Source organism: Chiloscyllium plagiosum, unplaced genomic scaffold, assembly GCF_037043375.1.
Source record: "Chiloscyllium plagiosum isolate Xiang-an unplaced genomic scaffold, Cpla_swu_hap1 HiC_scaffold_31, whole genome shotgun sequence".
NCBI classification, from domain to species: domain Eukaryota; kingdom Metazoa; phylum Chordata; class Chondrichthyes; order Orectolobiformes; family Hemiscylliidae; genus Chiloscyllium; species Chiloscyllium plagiosum.
This window is the reverse complement of record NW_028270169.1, coordinates 62,372,751-62,400,337: the sequence shown is the minus strand read 5'-3', so window position 1 is coordinate 62,400,337 and position 27,587 is coordinate 62,372,751. Positions and strand designations below refer to the sequence as shown.

At 41.8% G+C, this 27,587-nt stretch overlaps 1 protein-coding gene across 8 annotated transcripts in view; it reads left to right on the top strand.

The window, feature by feature from the left end:
• LOC122564180 (SH2B adapter protein 2) overlaps positions 1-27,587 on the top strand; it is a 125,647-nt gene that overhangs the window by 26,292 nt on the left and 71,768 nt on the right. For 7 of the 8 annotated variants that reach the window (XR_015752400.1, XM_087977574.1, XM_087977572.1 and 4 more), the window contains one exon: positions 6,807-7,669. Coding sequence is in view for 7 of the 8 variants with exons in the window: in XM_087977574.1 (XP_087833700.1) it covers positions 6,833-7,669 (837 nt within the window). In the remaining variant the exon portion in view is untranslated. Of the gene's footprint in view, positions 1-5,947; positions 6,035-6,806; positions 7,670-27,587 lie in introns of those variants that run through there. The other variant, XM_087977573.1, reaches the window with a different exon arrangement.

Sequence of the window (27,587 nt, the reverse complement as noted above, 5' to 3'; positions counted from 1 at the left end):
TGTCCTTGTATCGCCATATTCCATATATCATTTAACTACAGTTCTGTACCAATTTGACAGGACATTTTTTTGTTTTTCAATTCTGTCCTCCGAGAAATGAACTTCAGTGTTTTGTTGGGTTTTTTTTCGATTTGTGAACTTAGATCTTTCTGTCGCCCACTTGAATAATTATTTTCTGAGGACTGTGGTGTCTCTTTTTATTCTTCCTATTAAAATGTTTCGCCTCTCTCTCATCTTTGAGGTTCCTCATACATCCATTTTGCAAGCTTATTAATAACACTGCTTTTTGTCACAGTTCCTCTCCTTTTATGTGAACTACACCTCAACCCTGCCAACAGCTTGGCATTACCTACAAAATTTGAAATTATCTTCACAAAAGTAAAATTGATTCAGGAGTCAGAGTGGATGTGATCATTTCTCTGGTTCATTTAACAAAGATATTACTGGAAGCAAAACCCAGCAGTTGATGAATTCAGCAGATACTTCAGTGCTTTTCAACCGTTCTGTGGCATTGACACATTTGGCAGCACAAGTCGAGAACTTCATAACAGCAACCTTTCAGATTGCTGCAATTTTCAGACTACACACTCTCTTGCGGTCTGATAATGTAACAATGCAATTCATAATGTTCCTCTATCTTGGATAAAGCTATAGACTGCCCCATGTATTTTTCCATTGAATATTTCCTGTTTGATTGGTCTTCCGTGTTATCTGTGTTGATGCTATGAATAGCTATACTTATTAGTATCACACTCCGATCTCCTGACTTCTGGCTAACTGGGCCCAAAGTTGAATCTGCCTGGCTCCAGAAGGACAACTCAAAGTAAAATTGTTGTCTTTGATCTGTACGATGTCCTCCCAATTGCCAACAGCTGCCACAAATTCAGTACCAATCCATCCATGAGCACCCTGCCATGCTTAATATGAGGAATGTTTGAGGAGTCTGGGACTATACTTGATGGAGTTCAGAAGGGTGAGGGAGGGGACCTGATTGAAACTTACAGAATACTGAGCAGCCTGGACAGAATGGACATTAGGAAGATTTTCCATTGGCAGGAAAGACTAGGACCAGAGTGCACAGCCTTAGAATAAAGGGAGATAGGGAGAAACTTCTTCAGCCAAAAAGTAGTATATCTGTGGAGTTCATTGCCACAGAAGACTGTTTGAGGTGGCCAGGTCATTGAGTATATTTAAAACGGAGAGAATGTTTTGATTTGTCATGGGGATCAAAGGTTACATAGAACATAGAAAAGTACAGCACAGAACAAGCCCTTTGGTCCACGATGTTGTGCTGAGGTTTAATCCTAATGTAAAATATAATAACTTAACCTACGTACCCCTCAACTCACTGCTATCCATGTGCATGTCCAGCAATCGCTTAAATGTCCCCAAAGACTCTGCTTCCACTAGCACTGCTGGCAACGCATTCCATGCATTCATAACTATCTGCGTAAAGAACCTACCTCAGACGTCTCCTTTATATCTTTCTCCTAATATCTTCTAACTATGACTCCTCGTACCAGTCAATCCTGTCCTGGGGAAAAGTCTCTGGCTATTGACTCTATCTATTCCACTCATTTATCTTGTATACCTCGATCAGGTCTCCTCGTCCTCCTTCTCTCCAGAGAGAAATGTCTGAGCTTATTCAATCTTTCTTCATAAGACAAGCCCTCCAGTCCAGGCAGCATCCTGGTAAACCTTCTTTGCACCCTCTCCAAAGCCTCTGTATCTTTCCTATAGTAGGGTGACCAGACTGGACACAATATTCCAAGTGTGGTCTCACCAGGGACTTGTAGAGCTGTAGCTAAACCTCGCGGCTCTTAAACTTGATCCCCCTGGTAATGAAAGCCAAAATGCCATATGCTTTCTTACTACCCTATCCACTTAGGTCCCTCAAAAGTTGCCACCCATGTACTTGCATACCCAGAACCCTCTGTTCCTCCACACTGCCAAGAATCCTGTCTTTAAATCTATATTCAGCCTCCGAGTTCGACCTTTCAAAATGCATCATTTTGCATTTATCCAGGTTGAACTACTTCTGCCATTTCTCAGCCCAGCTCTGCATCCTGTCTATATGGCACTTCAGCCTGCAGTAGCCCTCTATATACTATCGCTGACTCCTCCAACCTCTGTCATCTGCAAATTTATGAGCCCACCCCTCATCCTCCTCATCCAAGTCATTTATAAAAACTACAAAGAGCAGAGGCTCAAGAACAGAGCCCTGCGGGACCCCACTCAACACTGACCTCCAGGCAGAATACTTTCCATCTACAACCACTCTCTGCCTTCTGTCAGCCAGCCAATTCTGAATCCAGATAGCCAAATCTCCCTGTATCCCATACCACCTAACTTTATGAATGAGCCTCCCATGGGGAACCTTATCAAATGCCTTGCTGAAGTCCATATACACCACATCCACTGCTCAATTTGAGGCATGACCTTCCTTCACTAAGCCATGCTGACTGCCTTTAATCACACTATGCTTTTCCAAATAGTCATAAATCCTATCCCTCAGAATGCTTTTCAAAACTTTGCTGACCGCAGATGTAAGACTGACTGGTCTGTAATTGTCAGGGACTTCTCTGTTACCATTCTTGAAAAGAGGAATAACATTCGCCTCCTTCCTATCCTCCGATGTGACTCCCGTGGAGAGTGAGGAGGCAAAGATCTTCGGCAGTGGCTTAGGATAAATTTGGTCTGGCCCTGGGGACTTATCAATCTTAATGCTTTCCAAAATTTCCAGCACATTAACTTCATCAATCTTGATCTGGTCAAGACTGTATCCCAGCTCCTCAAAGCTTTCATTCACAACAAGGTCCCTTTGGTGAAAACCGAAGTAAAAAGCTCATTTAGGGCTTCCCCATCTGCTCAGATTCCACGCACAAGTTCCCTCTGCTATCCCTGATTGGCCCTACTTTCTCCCTGATCGTGCTCTTATTCCTCATGTATGAGTAAAATGCCTTTGGGTCCTCCCTAATCCTTCCTGCCAAGCCTTTTTCGTGTCACCTCCTGGCTCTCCTCAGCCTATTTTTGAGCTCCTTTCTACAAGCCTGTAATCCTCTAAAGCTGTGCTAGATCCTTGCTTCCGACACCTTATGTGAGCTGTTTCCTTCCTTTTGACGAGACGCTCCTCTGTTCTCATCCAAGGTTCCATAATCTTACCCCTTCTTACCTGTCTCAGAGGAACAAAATCATGCATCACTCGGAACAACTGCTTCTTAAACAGTCTCCACATGTCTGCTGTGCCCTTTCTGTGGAACAATTGCTCCCAGTCTGTACTTCCCAACTCCTGTCTGATAGCAGCATCATAATTTCATTTTCCCCAATTAAATATCTTCCCTCCGTGACTGTTCCTTTCCCTCTCCAAGGCTGTGCTAAATGTGAGGCAGTTGTGATCACTGTGTCACCAAAGTGCTCTCCCACCGCGAGATCGGACACCTGTCCTGGCTCATTGCTGAGCACCAAATCCAAAATGGTCTCTCCCCTCGTCTATCTGTCTACATACTGAGTAAGGAAACCCTCCTGAACACAACTGACAAAAACGTCTCCATCCAAATCATCTGCACTTAGAAGGTTCCAATCAATTATTGGGAAAGTTGAAATCACCCGTAACAACAACCCTGCTACTTCTGCATTTTTCCAGAATCTGCCGGCCTATGAGTTCTTCAATCTCTCTACTGCTATTAGGGGGTCTGTAGAAAACCCCCAATGCAGTGGCTGCTCCCTTGTTGTTCCTAACTTCCAACCATACTGACTCAGTAGACAAACCTTCCTCGACAATCTTTTTGTTTCTGTAGCTGTGATGCACTCTGATTAGCAATGCTACACCCCTTCCTCTTTTTCCACCTTCCCTGTTCTTTTTAAACGTTCTAAACCCTGGAACGTCAAGTAACCATTCCTGCCCCTGTGAAACCCACGTCTCCATTATGGCCACAATATCATAGCCATACGACAGGGAGAAAGTTTGAGAATGGGATTGAGAAACTTATCAGCCATGATTTGAATGGCAGACCTGACTCAATGGGCCAAATAGCCTAATTTCTGCTCCTACATCTTACATTCTTATGATCTTGATGTCAGCTAGCAGACTGGCACTTTCTGGATGTATGTGTGCAACACAGTCACATGTAGAGAGATCCCTGCACATCTCATCTCATTCCCTTTAGCACTGCCTCAGTATACTTCCATCAAACCTCAAGCATGTTCCCTTTGGCTGTGCTGAAGTGCACAGTTGGCTGATCATTCTGGGATCAGAAAAGTACTTTCAGCCACAGCTGATCGAAATTGAAACTTTAGAATTGTTAAGTGAATTTACAACTGGCAGAATCTAAAGTTGTTTGGGGTGTAACAACGACCTCTGATAAGACCATAAAATATAGGAGCAAATGTAGGCCATTCAGCCCTTTGCATCTGTTATTCCTTGAAATGATGGCTTGTCTGATAATCCCCAACTCTACTTTCCTACCTTTTCCTATAACCCTGGATTCCCTTACTAATTAAAAATCTGTCCATCTCAACCTTAATATACTTATTGACAGTCATAATATTATGATTCTCCAACTCTGTGATCCAACACACATTGATCTGTGATCCAACACACAAGGTTCTTTAAAGATCCTTGAGGCCTCTCTAATTTCACCATGTACTTTGTGGGAGCTCTTGGTTGACTTGAGACTTCAACCTACCATTTTAAAAGACAACTTCTTTCTATTGTAAGTAAACAATGCTCTCCGAGAGCTAAATGCAATGGTATGCTACCAGGTTTTCACAAATAAAGCAAGTGTCAAAGCATCTAATAAGATGGCCCACTGTCTGCTGTCAGCAATATGACAGGCAGCACATTTGTGCTTCAGGCCTTTTTCAGAATGAAGTTCTACTACAACTGAGAATGTCAGATGGAATGGCGGAAAAAAAACCTTAAAACTACTGAAATCGACAGATAGGAAATCATCCAGCCCATCCTGTCTATTGGTGACAGATTTATCTAAAATTAGCAAGCAGATGATGATTGCTTGGCCAGTCCCTCAGCTTCTAATATTGCTAATATTATAAAATGAGAATTAAACGTTTACTAGATCTGTTGGGAATTTTCAGTGTATGGGAATAAAGATAAATACAATTAGAAATAACCATGGTTCAATAGCATGAGGGATTTACTGTATAAAACTTAACTAGGGGCATTGACTGGGTGAGGACAGAGCCTGTATGAGTCATGAGGCAAATAACCAATTGATATTTAATGTGTAAACTATGCAATAGAACTTGGGGTCGGCATTGAAAACTAGTGACATTCTGTGGGGATGAGGTTCAGTAAGGTCAAGTCACTATAGCCTTACCATAGGGCTGTTCTTTCATTAGAGAGAGACGACTGGGTGATTTAACTTGAGGGCCATCAGACCTCAGGCAAGGGGAGAGCTTGAGAAGGGAAGTTCCTCATGATAACCTCAGCTGATGATGGGAATTGAACCCATGCTATTGGCATCATAGCAAACCAACCATCCAGCCAACTGAGCTAACACCAAATTTTAGCCTTCGAGATATTAGAACGATCACATTGAGAATTTTGTATGCTAAAGAGAAACTAGAACATGGTGATATTTATAAGAAAATCTGCTGCTATCCTGGATGCGCTTTACTGTTATCAAACTCGAACATATCCTGCTTGTCTCTGATATTGCATTATCAGCAGGGAAGTAGCTATTTCCTGCGTGATTTGTTTTAACATTGTGCAATGAGCAGTTGCTATGTATTCAGAAATATAAAATATGTATATATTTATACACTACTCTTTGGTCAGCAGATATTACATCTTCGCACATCCCTTTTCTTTGCTTAGTTAAATTATCCCTCACCAATCTGCTCCTCCAATGACAAACATTTAGCCAGCTCGTGACTTTCCTTGATAATCTCACATGCATCAGTGGACACATGGAGAATTGGTGATCTGTTTCTCTGTGGTCCTGCCTGCAAAGAAGCAGTGGGAGGTAGAAGTCAAAAACAAAAGTGCAGAGAGGGGGAAAAGGCAGAGCTGAACGTGAGTAGCTGCTGTTCAATGCTGCTGTTTGAGCTTATTTCACAGCCAGTAAATTATCAATATGTTTCATTCTCCTCCTGCGAGTGTTTTATTGCCCTTTTTTTTTTTCCCCTCCCTCTTCGCTGTTTTGAACACTGAAGTGGGCTCAGATCTCATTCAGTTAATATTTCTAATGAGCGACCATTGAAATGTTTGGTCACAGTCAAGTGAGAAATCACAGATCCTTATGGCAAAGCTGTTTCTAGGAGTTCAACTTATTTCAGAAATCATTATTCCTTTTTTTTAGAAAAAGGAAGAGATCTTGTTCAAAGTTTATTGTGGAAACCTTTTGAAATTTGATACTTCAGTAATTTGGCAGAAGAACTCTGGTGGGGGATGGGGTGGTTAAATGAGAGTGTTTAAATTATGCAGTGGCTTGTTACGACCTAGAATGTGCTGCCTGATAAACTGACACTAGTTAAGTTTCAAGAGAGAATTAGAAATGAACTTACAACTGAGAATATTTCCGTGTAGTGAGGAGAGAGGGCTGGGGAGTTAACTCTCTTTGAAAGAGCTAGCACAGACACAATGGCCCAACTGGGACATTAAGTGTCCATGTGATTCAGGGATCCTTTTGGGGCAACACTGTGGTTCTGAAACTTGTTGGTAGCTCAGTGTTTTGAAGTGAACAATATGTTGGTTTGGTGCTCACTCTAAGACTACCCACAGTAGAGGTAACCATGTATTTTTCTCTCTCTCTCTCTCTCTCTCTTTCTCTCCCCTCCTTGTGCAGCTTAATTAGGCTTCAGTGAATTCGCCATGAATGGTGACTCTGAAAGTCCGAATTCCCTACAACACATTCCAGACTGGAAAGAATTTTGTGAAGTGCAGGCACGAGCTGCAGCGGCTGAATTTGCCCAGAAATTCCGGATATTTATCAGTGAAAATCCCCACCTCGAGTGCCCAGGAATAGAGACCACTTTCTCACAATACTTTGCTTCCCATTTTGTGGAATACTTTGCTTCGGAAGTAAACAGGCCATACCTGCCAGACTCGCCGACCAAGTCTACAGTTGCTCCATTTTCAGACATCCAGAATTGCCAGCTGCCTTATGGTAAAGAAATTCTCCAGAGGAAAGAGAATTCCGATTCCCTTGAGAGTATAGACAGTACATTGAACTCCAGCAGGTACTTGAGGCAGGCGCAGGTCTGGGACATGTCGAACTTTGGCCATTCCAGGAGTTCAGAGGATGTTTCTGGCAGGCCAAAGTTTAAGAAAGGGTTTTCTCTGCGGAACATGAGTATGTGTATGGTCGATGGAATGAAGGAGATTTTACAATGGCGCTCCTCTGCCGAGCCACTGCTGGATGTGGGGCAGGGCAAAAGGTTAATCAGTCAAGATTCTTCAGGGAATAAATCTGAAAGTGAGGCCCGGGACAAATGGAGCCACAAACTAGAACGTTTGCGCTTGACACGAACCTCCTCTGCTAAAGTGGAACTCCTGGATATTCAAAGAGAAGGCACTTTGAGGTACATGGTAGCTGATGACTCTAACTCGGTGAGCAGTACGCAGTGGCAGAAGTGCCGACTGTTGCTACGAAAAGCTGTGAGGCTGGAGGGAGAACGTTTCCTCTTGGAGTTTTATGTACCGCCAAAGGTAAGATCCAAAACTCTTATCAACAGGGTCCTGGATGTGTGAGAGCTGGAACTTAATACCCATGTCTGGGAACAACCAGGGATGTTCTCAGGGATTAAAGAGTTAAATTATGGTGCACAAACTTGTGTCCAGTGGTTGAGCTGTGATCTGATGGAGGTGTTTAAGAGAGTAAAGGCGTTTCATGGGGCAGACAGCTTCTGAAAGGAGATGCCAGAGCAATTTTAAAATCCGAGCTGGCCTTTTAAACTGTGAAGCAGCTTCTTTCCTAAGTTGTAGAAACCTGATTGTCTCTCCTTCCAAAATACTATGCTTACTGGGAATCATTTTTTTTCTGGCTGAGGTTGATGGAGGTCAGAGTATTGAAAAATATGGCAGTTAAATGGAACTGATTCCAGACGCAGAGTGCTGTTCTTGTGCCTGATAGACTGCAATAGTTCTGCATTGATTTTTTTTTTTAAATTTAAATACTGCCTTGAAAAAAATGCAATCATAGAGATGTACACCATGGAAACAGAACCTTTGGTCCAACTCGTCCAAGCAGACCAGGTATCCTAAATAAATCTAGCACCATTTGGCCCATATCCCTCTAAACCCTTCCTATTCAAATACCCATTCAGATCCCTTTTAAATGTTGCAATTGTCCCAGCCTCCACCACTTCCTCTGGCAGCTCATTCCACACACGCACCACTCAGTGCATGAAAAAATTGTCCCTTAGATCCTGTTTTAAATCATTCACTCTCTCCCAAAACCTATGCCCTCCAGTCAAGGGATAAATTTGTCCAGAAGGATAATGAGTGAGACAAAAGGAGATATTCACTCAGAATGAGAATGCACAAAATAGGTGCAAGAGTAGACCACTTGGCCCTTGCAGCCTCCTTTCCAATCCTTATTATCATTGCTTCAGTGTCTCTGTCTCTGCACATCCCCCTTGATTCTCTGAAAGGCCAAAATTCAGCCTTGTATATATTCAACAGTAGAGCATCCAAAGCAGAGAATCCCAAAGATTCATAACCACCTGAGGGAAGAGATTTCTTCTCATCTCAACCTAAAATGATTGGTCCCTTATTCTGGAACTCTGTCCTCTGTTTCAGATTCGTGGCAAGCAACTTGCTATTGTCTCTGCTGTTAAGACCCTTCACAGTAAGAATATAACTGGATATGGTAACATCTCTTAGCATCCCTACGTCTGGACCAGAATGTCAGGATTCAACACCCACCTGCCCCAGGTTGAGGGAAACAGCAGGATAGGCCCCCCTGAGTTTGTTCTACTCTTCAATGGCTGAATTGATTAAGACCTTAGCTCCATTTTCCTGCCCACCCCTAAAAGGTCCTGGACTGCTATGTCAATTAAAAATCTGACACACTCCGTTTTGAATAGATTCAGTGGTCTAGTCTCTACCGTTTTATGTGAAAGTGAATTCCAAAGGCTAATAGTCCTCTGAGAAGGAGTTCCTCCTCTAAATAAAGGATATTCTACTCTATTCTTCTCACCTTTTTAAATGACGCAGTTGCTAATTTTTCAAGTATGTCTCCAAATTGTTGATTTCACATCTTCTCAGCATCCACTCTCTATCAACCCCCCCCCCACCCCAGAATCTTAAAGTCTCAATTTGGTCATCTCATTCTTGTAAACTCCAATTAGTATAGGCCCAACTACCTTAAGTAAGGAGATTAAAAACTCTCACTCTTCTAGATGTGGTGTCACTAAGCCATTCACAGTTATAACAAGACTTCCCTATCTTACACTCTATCAGCCTTGCAGTAAAGGCCAACCTTCCATTGGTCTCCTAACTGATGAAATTGGTAATGTTTTATGATTTTGTGTACAATGCCACTCAGATCCCTCGACTGCAGTATTTTGCAGTCTCACTCCATCAGAATAGTCTTTTGTTTTACTATTCTTCCTACATTATATTCCATCTGTTGAATCTTCACTTACTTAACCTATCTATATCCCTTTGCAGACTCCTTGTATCCTCTTCCTATCCAGGTCCAATGCAACTGCTGGTTGAACTAGGCAGTTGACGAGGGGCAGCGGGGTTTGGGGGAGGTGGGGCACGAGGGGCAGCGGGGTTTGGGGGAAGTGGGGCACGAGGGGCAGCGGGGTTTGGGGGAAGTGGGGCACGAGGGGCAGCGGGGTTTGGGGCACGAGGGGCAGCGGGGTTTGGGGCAGGTGGGGCACGAGGGGCAGCAGGGTTTGGGGGAGGTGGGGCGCGAGGGGCAGCAGGGTTTGGGGGAGGTGGGGCACGAGGGGCAGTGGGGTTTGGGGGAGGTGGGTGGCAAAAGCTGGTGAACTCTTCAATAGGAAACATTGTAACCGAATGCTGACCGGTGATATAGCACACTGCTCGAAGGTCAGGAGCAGCAGGACCCATTCCCAGTTTCTGGCACAGATCATCTTGCCATTTTAATTATCATCAGTTTGGCAATGGATAATGTACTAATAACTTTTCTACTTTTTTGAAGAAATTCTTTGAGTCATACAGCATGGAAACAAACCCTTTGACCCGACTCCTCTATGCCAACCAGGTTTTCCGACACTGAACTAGTCAGTTTGGCCCATATCCTTTGAAACCTTTCCTAGCCACGTACCTGTCCAAATGTATTTTAAATGTTGTATTTGTACTTGCCTCTGCTACTTCCTCCGGCAGCTCCTTCCATATATGCATCACTTTTTGTGAAAATTGCCCCTTGAGTCCCTTTTTTAAATCTTTCCCTTCTCACCTTAAAATAATGCCCTCCAGTTTTGGATTCCTCTATGGTGAGGAAAAGACCATAAGACATAGGAGTGGAAGTAAGGCCATTCGGCCCATCGAGTCCACTCCGCCATTTAATCATGGCTGATGGGCATTTCAACTCCACTTACCAGCATTCTCCCTGTAGCCCTTAATTCCTTGTGATATCAAGAATTTATCAGTCTCTACCTTGAAGCCATTTAGCGTACCGGCCTCCACTGCACTCCACGGCAATGAATTCCACAGGCCCACCACTCTCTGCCGGAGGAAATCTCTCCACATTTCTGTTCTGAATTTACCCCCTCTAATTCTAAGGCTATGCCCACGGGTCCTAGTCTCCTTGCCTAACGGAAACAATTTCTTAGCGTCCACCCTTTCCAAGCCATGTATTATCTTGTAAGTTTCTATTAGATCTCCCCTTAACCTTCTAAACTCCAATGAGTACAATCCCAGGATCCTCAGCTGTTCCTCGTATGTTAGTCCTGCCATTCCAGGGATCATCCGTGTGAACCTCCGCTGGACACGCTCCAGTGCCAGTATGTCCTTCCTGAGGTGTGGGGCCCAAAACTGGACACAGTACTCCAAATGGGGTCTAACCAGAGCTTTATAAAGTCTCAGCAGCACATCGCTGCTTTTATATTCCAACCCTCTTGAGATAAATGACAACATTGCATTTGCTTTCTTAATCACCGGACTCAACCTGCATGTTTACCTTTAGAGAATCTTCAACTAGCACTCCCAGATCCCTCTGTACTTTGGCTTTACGAATTTTCCCACCGTTTAGAAAGTAGTCCATGCTTTATTCTTTTTTCCAAAGTGCAAGACCTCGCATTTGCTCACATTGAATTCCATCAGCCATTTCCTGGACCACTCTCCCAAACTGTCTAGATCCTTCTGCAGCCTCCTCACTTCCTCAGTACTACCTGCCTGTCCACCTAACTTCGTATCATCGGCAAACTTCGCCAGAATGCCCCTAGTCCCTTCATCCAGATCATTAATATATAACGTGAACAGCTGCAGCCCCAACACTGAGCCCTGTGGGACACCACTTGTCACCGGGACCTTGGCTATTCACCTTACTTATGCTCAAACCTTCTAGTCTCAGTAACATCCTGGTAAGTCTCTTTTTTTTTTTTTTTTTTTGCATCCTTTCCAATTTAATAACATCCTTCCTATAGCAGGATGACCAGAATTGTATGCAGTACTCTAAATGTGGCTTTCCCACTGTCTTGTACAGCCATATCATGACGTCCCAACTCCTGTATTCAGTGCTCTGGCTGATGAAAGGCCAGCGTGTCAATTGCTTGGGATTTGTATTTAGTCTCCCAAACATCACTCCCTAGTTATTAGTTCTTTAATTCAATGTGGTGTTCTGTCTGAATTAAACAAGCTCAATTAATGAACATGTTTCTCAAAAAATTTCAGTTGTGCATGTTAACTAACTAGACAGAAAAGATTGGTTTTGCTAGGGTCCTTGTGGAATAAATTAGTGAAGAGCAAGTCAGCATAGTGAGATTTTAGTTCCTGATGGTCTACAAAAGTTTAGTGTGTGGAGGGAAAGCAGGAACAGAATTTCCAAAAAGTTGAGACCCAAATGTTTCCTTGGCTTGTGTCAAATTCCCTGTATTTAAGGCCAGTGAAGACTTTAATTCCCACAGCAGCAACTCCAGTTGAAAGAATTCCAACAAGCAATAAATTGCAAACCGATGACATTTTAATTTCGAGACGCTGTGTGAATGAATACCGATTGAGAAAGATTTGATTCTGAATTTCAGTTCCGGTTTATTTAAACCTGGCTGTCCTGCCTGATGAATGGATTTTTCTAGTCCCTGGACAGCATTGCACCTTTCAACCCCCACTGCACTTGGGTGGAAATGCCACTGGTTGGGTTTGTCCGATCAATCAGTATTTATCAGCTACTGGCACCTCAGTGACTTACTGCAAACAGGGCTGTTTCTCTGCCTTTATTCCTGATGAAGGGCTTTTGCCCGAAACGTCGATTTTGCCTGTCCTCGGATGCTGTCTGAATTGCTGTGCTCTTCCAGCACCACTGATCCAGAATCCAACCCATTACAGCCCACTCATACTAACACAGGACTTAGCAACAGAGTGTTTGATAAAATCATGGTCAATCTAATTATCGCCTCAACTCCTCTTTATACCCCCATATTGCTACTACTAAGGAGCACTTTCAATCATAATATGATTGAATTTTACATATAGTTTAAAGGATAGAAATATGGGTGCAAACCTACTGTTTTGAATTTAAACAAGGGTAATTATGAAGCCACGAAAGCAGATCTAGGGAAAGTGAACTGGCAATTTAGGCTAAGGGTCAATAGAAAAGTAGTGGCAAACATCTAAAGGGATATTCCAGAAAGCACAGAATAGACACATTCCAACAAAAAAAAGTCAAAAATAATATCAAACATGAAGGATCTATAGTTGTGCAAAATGTGCAACTGGACAGATTATAAAAACAGCAAAGAATTATTAAAAGATTAATAAGGAGGGATAATGGAGTATTAGAGTTAGACAAACATATGAAAGAATTTCTATAGATTAGTGTTAAGAAAGAAATGAACCTGTGGAATTTTCTGCCATGGAAAATGGTTGATGCCAAAATAAGGAATGTTTTTGAGAAGGAATTAGATCTAGTTCTTCGGCTAAAGGATCAAAGATTATGGAGAGCAAGCAGGAACAAGGTAATGAGTTCGATGATCATATTGAATGATAGATCAGACTCAGGGTTGAATGGCCTACCTCTATTTCTATGTTTGTGTTAAAAAGGTAAGTATTGATCCTATGTGAGCCTGGGGATCGTTAATGGTGGATAAGGAGTTGGCAGATGAATTGAACAGAGATTTTAATATCCGTCTTCACTAAAGAGGATATACGTAGCGTCCTAGAAATAGCCTTCACTTGGGATTTGAAAGGTAAGGAGGAACTCGGGAAAATTACAATTAGCAGGGAGGTAATACTGAGTGAAATGTTGGAGCTGCGAGTTGACAAATCCCCAGGTCCTGATGGTTCTTGACCAAGGGTGTTAGAATAAGTCAGTCAGTTTATGCATCAGTTTTAATTTTCCAAAATTTACTCTGTTTCTTTTAGATTGGAGAAAAACTAATGTAGCTCATTTATTTAAAAGAGGGAGGTAGAAAGTAGAGAACTACAGGCAGTTAGTTTACCATCTATCAAAGGGGAAATGTTTTAAGCTATTAGCTAAGATGTTACAACAAAATTCCCAAAGTTCTCATCTTGCTTCTCATTGCCCTCTGTGTGGTCTCAACCAGTTTGTTTTTTCGAAGGCATGGTGACTCACTCCAAGTCGCAACTATTAAGTCAGCTTTTTGCTCCAGTCATTAACACTGCTTCAGGAAATCACTTTCTATCGATTGTTAGATAACTGCTGCTGCCAAGCTGTTTCTATTAAGCTAGGGTTTTTAATTAGCCTGCAGTGTTAAAGTTTTAGGTCAGACTGTAACTGTTAATCTAAATTAAAGATTGATCAAAGCATACCAGAACTATCCCACCCCCAGTATACACTTTGTCCCAGTCTCTGCTTTGTACAGTCTCAAAGCCTTGTCTAATGTTGTGCTGTGATAAGAATCAAAGTTTATTGAAGCTTTGTTTTGAGCTGAGGTTGCCCACAAAGAATTGTTTTCAGTCTCACTTCTCCATTGTTTATTTGATTATTTTGGGTTGAACTGGGATTGGAGCAGGTTTCCACTTTTGGTTGGGTTCTCCTTCCATAGGTAATAAAGAGGAGGAACAGGACTTAATACTTGCCCAAATATCTCCCAGGTGACTAACTTCTTCCTGCCCTTGACCATATTTGAAAATGGAGTTGATGGTCACAAAAAAATCTGGAAAATCTACTCTGAAGATATGACACTTTTGACATAGAAAGCCAAGTAGCTAGATTGCCAGTGCAATGGGAGAAACATCTACTGTAGCTTAGGCTGCAGGTATTTTTGCTTAGAGAAATAACATAAAGATGTACTTTGCAGCAGTGCATGATACAAAAATGATTGGGGATTTTTAGAACTGAATGAAGGAGATAAATTTCACATCGATCTGAGGAATAATACCCTGCAAGAAATTTTTTGTGTCTCTTTCCAGTAAGATAGACATTCAGCACTGAAAGAGACCCTTTGGTCCACATTTGCTTTAAAAGTCACGTTCAGGAATACAGGAGCATGAAAACGTAGCCATTCTGCCCTGCCCCTTGCCCAGGCCTATCAATCTTCGAACTAAATTCACATACCAGCTTGTATACACACCCATAACTTTGGTTAAGAAAGATCTATCAATCTCTGTTTGAGATGAAAATGTTCATAAAAAATGTGGACAATACTGAATGGGCCACCATTAATTACATCTCTATTTGCCCCATAAAGGGTGAGGAGTGGCTGCCTTGAACCACTACAGTCTTTGGGATGTAGGATCACCCACAATGCCATTAGGAAGGGAATTCCAGGATTTTGACCAAGGGACATTAAAGGAATGTGATATATCTCTGAGTCAGGATGTGAGTGTCTTAGAGGCAAACTTGCAGGTAGTGGTGTTCCCATGCATCTACTGCCCTTGTCATAGAGTCCTACAGCATGAAAACAGGCCCTTTGGCCTAAACTTGTCCATGCTGGCCAAAATGTCTGTCCACCCTCACCCCACTTCCCTGCACTTGGCCCATATCCTTCTAATTCTTTTCTATCTATATATTGCTCCAAAGACTTTTTAAATGTTGGTAATGTACCTGCCTCAACCACTTGCACTGGCAGCTCATTCAATATGTGTACCATCCTGTGTCCATCTAGATGAGAGTGGTTGTGGGTTTGGAAGTTGCTATTGAAGGAACTTGGTGAGCCATTGCAGTGCACCTTGTAGGTAGTACACACTGTTACTGCTACTGAGCATTGGTATGGAGGGAATGGATTTTTGTGGATGTGGTGCCAATCAAGCAAGCTATTTTGTCCTGGATGGGGTCAAGTTCCTTGTGTTGTTGTTAGAAAATGGAGTATTTCACCACACTCCTGACTTGTGCTTTGTAGATGATGGACAGGCTTTGGGGAGTCAGGAGTTGAATTAATCGCCACATTTGATCTTGCATGAACTGCCATTTGCAGAAGTGATTTTCAAACTTCTATTACCCTTGCTATGGGTAAAGGTTATCTCTCAAATGTAGAAATATTCAGCCTAAATGATTACACAACAGCAAACTCTAGAGAGAGATGGTGCAGTTTTGTGCTAAACTTGAGTATAAATAATTAGCAAGCTGTTAAATAAAGTAATCCCCATGGACTTTAGTCTGTGTAAATCCTATCAAGTTGACAACTTCTTTGAAGAATCCAAACCATGATAACAAACTTGTGTTAAAATGTTTCCTAATTTCAATCCTGAAAGGAGGCTGGGATTTTAGATGATATGTTCCTGGCCCTGGATTTCTCATCCCAGCAGAAATATTTTCTTTTTATCCGGTTCCTTCAGCATCTTGAAAACTTGGATCAGGTCATCTCGTAACCACTCAGAATCCAGGAATCACCTCTAATTGGTGTAAGTTTACAACATAATTGAATCCTTGGAGTCCAGTATTATTTTAAGTCTACATTGCACTACCTCCATATTGTTTAATGTCTCTTGCTGAATGTATCATGCCCAGAACTGCTCAGTTACTCCAGGTGTGGTCTGGTCACAGAGCTCTGTTTAGTTGTAACTGGGCTTCTGCTCCTTGTATTTGCACCCTTTAGGTATAAAGACCAGCATTTCACTAGCATTCCTGCTCTAAATTCTGAATTTTCCGTGACGTTTTAATAATCCATGTAGTTGGACCTCCAAGGCATTTTTTTTTTTTTGGATCTTGACATTTTCATCATTTTTCTAAGTTCTCTGAGACCTTTTTAAGGTGCAACGTACAGTGGAGGCGATGGTGTCATGGTCATGTCACTGGAGTAGTAATCCAGAAGACCTGGTTAATGTTCAAGGCAGTCCAGTGCTCTAATGGTTAATGGCTTTGGTTTGGAATGAACTGTTAACAGAAGAATACAGCATCGAATCCTGCTGCTGCACTTGTTCTTTATGGTAGTCAGCTGGTTGGTATCTGGTTTTGAGCCTTGTTTTGGGTATATTAATATACCATACTAGATTACAAGAGGTCCTGGCTTCAAATTGTGGACAATGCCTCATGTAGTGTCAGCCATTTTTAAAGACATAGGTTAGCAGTGGGTTGAAAACCCGACACAGAGTTCAGCGAGTTAGGAGGGAAATTTACAAAGCAGAACCTCAAAAACAATCATCTCAGGATTACTCCTACGTGCTAGTGAGCATTTGAAGTTGATGAAGTGAACATGCAGCTGGAGAATTGTTTGGAGGGAAGGCATCAGATTTCTGAGGCAATGGAACTGGTTCAGGGACAGGTGGTGTCTGAAAGACTAGATAGATTGAGGATAACAGGACTGGGACTGATGCTGTCGGAGATTTGGTAGTGCTATTGGGGTGGTTTTATACTGTCTTTTAGGAAGGATGAGAACCTGAGGGCTAACCAGGGAGCCCTCCAGGGAGACTAGACAGCAGGTGAAACAAAGCCAAGAATTGTGTATGTTTAGAATGTGAAATGATGTCAAAAAGACGATGTTCAGGATAATTTCCCTGAATGCACATAGCATTCATAACCAGGTCGACAATCTAAAGACACAAACAGAGATACAGCAGTATGATCTAATTGTGTTACAGAAGCATGGCTACACGTAAATCTTTTCTGAACCCTTTCAAGTGTAGAAGGCTGTTTCCGGGGCTGGAGGGTTTGAGCTATAGGGAGAGGCTGAACAGGCTGGGGCTGTTTCCCTGAAGTGTGGAGGTTGAGGGGTAACCTTTATAGAAGTTTATAAAGTTATGAGGGGCACGGATAGGGTGAATAGTCAGATCTTTTCCCTAGAGTAGGTGAGCCCAAACTAGAGGGCATAGGTTTGAGAGAGGAAAGATTTGTAAGGGATATAAAGGGCAACTTTTTCAGAGGGTGGTGTGAATATGAAGTAAATGCTAAAGGAGATGATGGAGGCTGGTATAATACAACTTTTAAAAGGCATCTAGATAGATATAGGAATGGTTTAGAGGGATATGGGCAAAATGCTGGCAAATGGGACTAAATTAATGTAGAATATCTGCTCACCATGGACAGGTTAGACCGAAAGGTCTGTTTCCATGCTGTACATCTCTATGACACTATAACTGTTTACTGTAATCCAGGAGTGGTCTGACTAGTGCCTTATACAGTTTTAGAAAGACCTCCATATCACTTTATCCTCCATTCCCTTTGAAACAAAGACCACCATTCTGTTTGCCTTCCCTATTACTAGCTGAATTTGAATGCTAGCTTTTTGTGCTTTGTGCCCGGGGGTGCCCAAATCCTTCTTTTCTGTAGCTTTCTTCAGTCTTTCTCCATTTAAGTAATATTCAGCTCCTCAACTCTTTTTGTCAAAGTGTATAACCTCACATTTTCTCACATTACATTTCATGTGCCACGTTTTTGCTCAATTCTTTTAACCTCTGCAAACTCTGCCTCCTCACTACTTGCCTTCCCACTTATTTTTGTGTCAACTGCAAAGTTGGTGACAGTACATTCACTCTTCTCATCCAAGACATTAACATATATTGTAATAAATAATTGTGGCCTCAGCACTGATCCCTTTGATACTCATTATAGTTGCCATCCTGAAAATGCCCTCCTTATCCCAACTGTCTATATTCTATTAGTTAACCATTCTCTATTCATTGTAACATACAGCTCCATAAGCTCTTATCTCAGCACGGTCCCAGTGAAACCCTCTCACCAGAACAACTTGCTTCTATCCCGGATCCCTGTAGGTGGCACGATTAATTAATAGGGCAGTTAAGAAGGCATAGGGGATACATGTCTTTATTAATCAAGACCAGTTTTTTAATTCTAAAAATATACTTTAATCATAAAAATATCTTTAAATACATACATAGTAACTAGAATAGTTCGATTCTGTGGAGTCCTTTTGGATATTGAGAGCAAAATAGACAGTGGAGTTTGACTCTCCTGACAGTTCCTACAACCCAAAGACATTTCTTTCTTATGCAAAATACTATTTACATAAATTTGAGGCACTGGGAGAGTCTGATAACTAATGGGCCCTGCATTGTACTTTGGTGAAAAGACAGTCTTTCTCCACTGTGTCTTGACAGCAGCTGCCCCAAGCTTTAGTTCATCCCTCAGCATGTAGTCCTGGCCCTTGAAATGGACCAGTCTGCAACACTGTCAGGGTCAACTCCTTGCTCTGAAAGACCAATGGGTTTCAGGCAAACTAAAGAGTATCTTTCACAAAGTTGATGGTCCTCCCAGGCGCAGTCAATGTTTGTCTCCGGTGTGCATCCCAAGGATCAGACCAAAGAGCAGAGAGTCCTGCATGACAGAGCTGCTTGGGGCAAACTTTGACAAGAACCACTCCAGCTCTCTCCAGACTTTCTTTGCAAAGGCACATTCCTGAACATGTCTGTCAGTCTCTACTCAGGGGCAGCATGTGGTGGCACACACCGATTGGCCATACCAGAAAGATCTGACCGGTAGTGCCCTCCTCACCACCAGCCAAGCAATGCCTTTGTGTTTGTTGGAAAGCTGTGACGTTGAGGCATTCTGTCAAATTACTTTGATAGTTGTTCCCTGAGCAGACTGATCGGATCCACCCTCTCCTTTTACTGCAGGGTTTCTAGGATCCTATGTACTAGCCACTTCCTAAAGGACTTGTGGTCAAAAGTGAATTTTCCCTTTGCACATTTCTCCACAAAGGACAGATGATACAGAATAATCCAAGTACTTGGAGCATTCTACGGTGCCAAGGCCAGTCCCATCCTTTGCAACATCAGGGTGAGGTAGAACCTCCGTATGGAATGATGCTTGATGTTTGTATACTGAGGGTCTGTGCATTGCCTGACACAGCCACACACAAAGGTGGCCATTAGGATGAGGGTAACATTGGGTACATGCTTAACCCCCATCCAAAGCCATATACATGGTCTCCCCATGGACACTGTCCATCTTTGGCCTCCAGATGAAATGAAAGATGGTTTGGGTGACTGCACTGGCACAGGGTCTGGGAATGGGCCAGATCTGTACTAGTTGCAACAACAGACAGAGTGCCTCACACCTGATGACCAGGTTTTTACCCACAACAGAGAGGGACCTTAAAGCCTGTAATATCCTATCAAAGGCCTTCTCCTGCCCCAGGCTGATGAGGCAGGAGTCCACTTCCCTGTCTTGCATGTAGACAATTGTATCCCTGAGGAAAGCAAGGTTGTCTGAGATTGTCCTGCCCGGTAGTGCAGATTTGGTCGGGGGGGAAATCACCAATCCCAGAACAGACATGACCTGGTTAGAGGTGACCTTAAGCAGGATTTTGTAATCTGCATTCAGCAGTGAAATTGGGTGCCAATTTTTAATTTCCTCCTCCTTCCTTGTAGATAAGGGTGATGCAAGTCCCACAGAGTTGAATACAACTTGGCCAGTAAGCTGTTGCTTCCATGGGTTTTATTCTTTTCTAATGACTCAATGGCCTTGGTCAGCTGATCCCAGTCTGTGTTAGACCAGATGCCTTCAAATTATTTAAAGAAGGTAGCCTAGACTCTAACTTAATCTTATTTTAAAGGCATTTGTGAAGTGGGTGTTCCAGGTATAATGCAACTAATTAAACCACTTGGCTTTAAGCAAAACAGAATTTATTTAAACACCTGGGAACTATAGACCAGTGAGCCTATCATCTGTGGTGGGTAAATTACTTGAAGAATATGAGAGATAAGGTATTCATGCGTTTGGAAAGGCAGGGTTTGATTAGCAGTAGTCAGCATAGCTTTGTGCATGGGAAATCATGCCACCCAATTTTGTTAGAGTTTTTTTGATAAAGTGACCAGGAAGATTAATGAGGGCAGGGTAGTAGGTATAGTCTATATGGATTTCAGTAAGGCTTTTGACAAGGTCCCATATGGTAGGCTGCTCTAGAAGGTTAGATCGCATGGAATCCAAAGCAAGCTGGCAAATTGGATACACAATTGGCTTGATGGTGGGAAGCAGAGGGTAATAGTGGAAGGATGCTTGTCAGACTGGAGACTTGTAACTAGTGGACCGTCTCGGGAGTTGGTGCTGGGCCCATTCCTGTTTGTTATCTATATCAATGATTTGGATGAGAACGTACAAGGCATGATTATTAAGTTTGCAGATGACACTAAAATAGCAGATATCTGGGACAGTGAGGAAGGTTATCAGAAATTGCAGCAAGACCTTAATCAACTGGGGAAGTAGGCTGAGAAATGGCAAATGGAGTTTAATATCGATAAGTATGAGGTCTTCCACTTTGGAAAGTCAAATCAAGATAGGAGTTCCTTGGTGAACGGAAGGGTCTTAAAGTATGTAGTGGAACAGTGGAATCTAGGAGTTCAGGTGCACGGTTCTCTGAAAGTGGAGTCACAGGTAGACAGGGCGGTGTAGAAGGCTTTTAATACACTGGCCTTCATCAGTCAGGGCACCGAGGATGAAAGTTGGAAAGTCATGTTGCAGTTGTACGGGATGTTGGTGAGGCCGCACTTCGGGTATTGTCTTCAGTTTTGGTCACCCTGCTATAGGAAGGATGTTATAGAAGTGTATAAGATCATGAGGCGTGGATAGGGTGATTGCAGTCAGTTTTTCTCCGTAAGGGTGGGGATTCGAGGACTAGAGGGCATCAGTTTAAAGTTAGAGGGGAAAGAATAAAAGGGAACTTGAGGGGCAACATTTTTACACAGAGGGTGGTACGCATATGGAATGAGCTGCCAGTGGAAGTGATTGAGATGGGTACATTAACAACATTTTAAAAGGCATTTGGACAAATACAAGGATAGGAAAAGATAGAAGGATCTGGGCTAAGTGCTGGGAAATGGGGTTAGCGTGGATGGACATTTTAGTCGGCATGGACCAGTTTGGGCCAAAGGGCCTGTGTCTGTGCTGGATGACTCTGACTCTATGATAGTTGAAGCTGATCAAATGAACAAAAGAAAGTGGAACTTTAGATAATGTAACTATTGGAAAACGTAACCGACCTGATACAGTAACTATTTTAATTAACTGTTCCAATACAGTACCATCGCATAAACACCTTGGCAAAAAGTTAAATTCAAGCCCAGCTTCTTACAGGCAGTAGGGAGCAGCATCCAGAGAGATTTCAGAAGAAAGCCAGAGGAGTTCTTTACTGCAGCTTGCAACTCACCTCTTGCATCTTGTGACTGCTATAGCTAAAAGCAAATTAGATAAAACCTGAACTGGGAGAACTGGCTGTTCCCCTTCCATTGTTAAACTAGACACTTCTGCATTTATGACCTCTCTTCTTTTTTAAAAAAAAAAATCAAGGTAAAAAATAACCTTTAACTGATAGCATCGTCGCACTTCCCTCCTCAAAATAAAATGAACCATGAGTATACAAAGATGGCTTCATTTTAAAACCCCTTAATCTTACTCTTAGTACACTACAACACATTGACTCTAAACGTACAAACATTCATTACTGCATTCTATTTCCATCCGTTTACACCTCCGTCTTTTTTCATCCAAGTCTTGACAACACATTGGCAATTATGATTTCTCATCCTGCCACATGCATAATTTTCAAATTGAATGGTTGCAATAATAAACTCCATCCAAACAATCTGGAATTTTTGTCCTTAAATTTCTCCAAAAACTTTAATGGGTTATGATCATACATACATTGTCTCCGATACATTACTGGCAACATAAATGTAGAAATGTAATGCCAACGCTATGCTAAAGGTCTCTTTCTCAATTGTGGAATATTTCTGTTGATGAATGTTCAGTTTCCTGGAAAAATATCCAGTAGGTCTTTCTATCTTCTTATCATCTTGTAAAAGTACAACACCGACACCCACATCACTCGCTATCTTGAATTTGTTGTGGCTAACACTGGACCAGTGGTCAATACAGTTTTCAGGCAATCACATGCCTCCTGATAGTCTGCCATTCACAGACATTTTCTGTACTACTTCAATAAGTCAGTGACCGCTAAAATTTGCAATGAATTTCTGAAAAAAAAACACTCTGTCCTAGGAATTGTAGTATCTCCTCATCAATGGTATGGGAAAACTCCCTAATAAACTTTTTGTTTTTACATTCTGTGCAGCCATTTGTCGGAGTCCGATAACATAGGCCAGGGATGTGACTTGAGCTTTAGTGAATTTACTCTTAGCCAGGTTTATCACCAAACCTGCTTCCTAAAGTCAATGTTCCTTCCATGTGTGACGAAAAGTCTTCAGGTCATCAATGTATCTCTCACGATTAGGTAATCCAGAAATGACTCTGTTGGTTAGTCTTTGAAATGTGGCTGATGCATTTTTCTTACCAAATGACATTACTTTAAATCGGGACAATCCATTTGGTGTTATGAAAGCCGTAACTGTCTTCGCTTTTTCAGATAAAGCTATCTGCCAGTATCCTCTTAAGTAAGTCCAACTTAGAAATACAAGTTGCTTGTCCCACCTTCTGAATACAGTCTTCCAAATGTGGAATTGGATATGGATCAGACTTTGTAACTGCATTGACTTTGTGATAGCCCACACAACTATTAGGTACCATTACTTTGGGTGACCTCCAGTTACTGCAACTCACTTTTTGATTGTTTTCTTGGAGCATGTGTTCAATCTCTTTTTGAACCTGTGCCAACTCTAGAGGGTAAAGTCTATAAGGATGTCGCTTAATTGGAACAGCATTTCCTAATCTGTCATGCATTATTAGACAAGTACTTCCCAACTTATTCCCAGATATCTCCCCATGTGATAGTAATAACTCTTTCAGGTCATTTCAGTTTTCCTTTGGATAGGTGAACTATCCCAATTTTTGAGAACTTCTTCATTGTCCAGTTTAATTTGAGAAATGTCCAATTCAGAATCTGCTGAACTTGGTTCTTCACTTTGTGTTATAACCATTAACATATTCTCCTTGGCTTTCCTTATCTGTCAAAATACCTTTTGAGCATATTCGCATGATATTTCTTTCGATCTGGAATCCTTACCAAATTGTTCACCTCACTCAGTCACCTTTAAATTTGATAAGATCCACTAAACCTTGCTTTTAAAAGTTCACCTATCATTGGAAGCAACTTTATCTCTGTTAGCAAAATTGCAAGGTTTTGATTTCTTGACTGTTTCCGGTTTCATTATATGCTGTGATATTTTTAAATGCTGTCTAGCCAACACCCCAGCTCTATTTAATCATTCCCTAAAACTTGACACAGTCCAAGTCTGTGGTCTCTGAATTCTGACTCACCAATTTCTCCTGAATTAATTTCAGTGGTCCTCACACATTATGCCTAAAAGCTAATTCAAATGAGCTGAATTTGGTCAATTCATTTAGTGCATCCCTAATGCCCAAAAGTACAAACTTAATTCCTTTATCCCAATCCTCTTGACTATAAGCACTTAACATGATCTTTAAAGTTTGATGCCACCTTTCTAATGCTCTCTGCAATTCTGGATGGTATGTAGTGGATTTGAATTGTTTTGTTCCTAAGCTGTCCATAACTTCCTTGAATAATTTTGATGTAAAGTTTGACCCTTGATCTGACTGTATCTCTGTGGGTAGTCTATATTAGTGGAAGATTTGAGTACCTCTTCCACAATCCTTTTAGCTGTGATATTGCGTATTGAAATGGCCTCTGGAAATCTAGTGGACACATCCATTATTTTTAACAAATACTGATTCCTAGTTTTTTTTTTAGGTAGGTGTTTTACATAATCAAATTTGACACATGTAAAAGGTTCCTCAAATGCAGGAATGGATATTAAATGTGCTGGTTTTATTACTGCCTGACGTTTTCTAATTACCTGACATGTATGACTTGTCTGTCAAAAGTCAACTACATCCTTATGCAGTCCAGGCTAGTAAACATGTTTTTGTATTTTTGGCTTAAGTTTTTCTTACTCCTAACTGACCAGCAATTGGTAATTCATGTGCTACCCACAACACCACCCTTCTATAATACAACTTGATGAACTTCTGCCCATTTCTCATCTGCCTGAATATGTGATGGTCTCCATTTCCTCAACAAGACATCATTTTTAAGATCGAAGAATCTGCATGTATTCCCAAGTGCTACTGTTTATGCTTTTCAATACAATTGCTTCTGTTTTTCATCTTTCTGTTGTAACTCGGTTAATGTCTCTGAGCTAAAAATATCTACTTTGTCCTCCACCTATTCCTGTTTTGCTTCAACTATTTGATCAAACATGATCTCTGATAATCCTACTTCAACTTTCTTATCTGTATTCTTTGATTTCTCCTCCTGTTTCAGTTGGTAGCTTTGTTACCTTGTTACCACAGTCAGGAAAAATCCCAGGATATACTTTGCGATAACTCTGTTGCCTGATTCTCCAATGGCACTTCAACCTCATTAGGCAGCACTCCTACCTGTGATTGAGCTTCTTCATTACCAAAGACACATTGTATTCCTGGAGCTGAGAGTTTCTCCAGTACTCCTCCCACCACTTCTCCTCTTTTCATAGGACACTCTAACCTCACTCTACATATGAGAGCATTTCTCATCTCACCATGAATTCTATATACTAGCACTTCTTCTGGCAATAGTCGTTCTGAGTTAGATATATCCTCATCTCAACATCAAAGATCGACATGATCTTGTGTCTGTTAATACTGTAACTTTGCTGGCTGCTGCTGTGAATAAACCTTACTTTCGCAAGTAAATGGTTAAAGAAGATCTGGCACTTCCTTCTCAACCAACCAGCCTCCACTATGCTCTCCTTTATCACTTTAACATATCCACTGTTTTCCTATGTCCATCTTGGTAGTGCTTTTTTTAAACTACCAACACCATGACTTCATGTGACCTATATTATTGCAGTGAAAATACCGGAGTTTTTCAACTTCTCTTCCTCTTCACGTGTTTCCATTTTACCCTGTGATAAGTTATCTTTATTATCTTCACCGAGATCTACTTTTCCCTTACCACCTGAGGATTTCTTTTTTTTTATCCCCCACAGATAGACATTGATATCAGAAGCCATACTTTGATTTATGAACAAATGTATAATCAGTCATTTCAGCTGCTAATCTTGTCATTTTAACTCTTGTCTTCCACGTGAGTTCTCACTACTTCAAGAAGTTGAATTTTGAACTCCTTCAAAATAACCTGTTGGACTATAAACTGAGTTGTGATCTTTAACTTTGTACACCCCAGTCCAACATTGGCATCTCCAAATACAAAATAATTGTCTCTCTTTGAGTGTCCTATATTTGATCTATTTTTAATGCCCTTCTCTATCTATAAAAATTACTTTGTTTGATCCTTTCAAACTCAATGTATGTTTGACTAAGATCCCTCCTTAGATTCCTGAAACGTTGTCTGTAGGCTTCTGGCACAAGCTCATATGCACTTCAGATGGCTTTCTTCACCACCTCATACTCCTCCGATACCTCATCTGACAGTGATTCAAATACCTCACTAGCCCTACCTACCATTTTTTTTCGGATCAACAAAACCCACATGTGCAATGACAACTTCATTTTTATTTGAGTAGATTATTTAGTGTGGGAACAGGCCCTTCGGCCCAACAAGTCCACACCGACCCTCGGAAGAGCAACCCACCCAGACCCATTCCCCTGCATTTTACCCCTTCACCTAAAGCTACGGGCAATTTAGCATGGCCAATTCACCTAACCTGCACATTTTTGGACTGTGGGAGGAAACCGGAGCACCCGGAGGAAACCCACGCAGACACGGGGAGAATGTGCAAACTCTACACAGTCGCCCGAGGGTGGAATTGAACCCGGGTCTCTGGCACTGTGAGGCAGCAGTGCTAACCACTGTGTCACCATGCCGCCTTTTATTTTTAGCTTAGATTCCCTACAGTGAGGAAACAGGCCCTTTGGCCCAACCAGTCCACACCGACCGTCCGAAGAGTAACTCGCCCAGACACGTTTTGTTTAGTCATATTCGCAAATGAAATGAAAAAGGCTTCTACATCCTTCTCATCAAATTTAGGCAATGCTTGGATATATTTAAACAGATCTCCACCAGGCCTTTGGCTATGATGGATATGCTCATCATCACTATCCTCCTCACTAAGCCTACTTTCTACCTTCACCTCCATCCTTTTAACGTCAACTTTCCTGTCTAATCGCCATTTTCTGATGTTCAAATGTTCTTTCTCCCTTTCCTCAGTCTCTCTTTCTCTTTCTCTTCTGCTAGGCCCTTCCTTTCCTTCTCTTTTTATTCTGCCAGAGCGATTCTTTCCTTTTCTTTTTGCTCTGCTTTTAACCATGAAAAGGACTGAAACAGTTTGAATTATGTTCAAGCTGCTTCATTTGCGATTGAACTCTAACCATTTCCAAAGATTCCGATGGCATTTTCAGCAAATTTTAAATGTTGATTTAAAATTACCTCCCTTTTTCTCACAGAAGGAGGCAGTCCCAGCTCCAGCTTGTTTGCCAATTCCAACAGCTTTGTCGTGCTCACCGTTTGTAAAGTCCCCAAAGTCACTTCTTCTACTCCCAGAAAACTCTTAAGTGAGTGAAAGAGCCATCACTACACAAAACACTGTTTAAGCCAACTGAATACAACACCCGAAACAAAATTCACAAACACCTACCACTCAGCATCTTTGAGTCCAACAACCCTAAAACTAAAGTGGAACTACAGAATCAATCCTGACAAGAGCCCCCAGTCTGTTATGGACCAGGCCAGATCCCCCCTCAATATTTTAAGGTGGTTGCCTAGACCCTAACTTCCTCTTATTTTAGAGGTAGATGTGAAGTGGGTGTTCCAGGTCTGATGCAGCTGGTCAAACCATTCCGCTTTAAGCAAAACTTAATTTATTTAAATACTACAGTTGAAATACAAACAAAAGAAAGCAGAATTTAGAATAACTTAACTATTGGAAAACCTAGCTGAAAATGTGTTGCTGGAAAAGCGCAGCAGGTCAGGCAGCATCCAAGGAGCAGGAGAATCGACGTTTTGGGCATAAGCCCTTCTTCAGGAATGAGGAAAGTGTGTCCAGCAGGCTAAGATAAAAGGTAGGGAGGAGGGACTTGGGGGAGGGGCGTTGGAAATGCGATAGGTGGAAGGAGGTCAAGGTGAAGGTGATAGGCCGGAGTGGGGTGGGGGCGGAGAGGTCA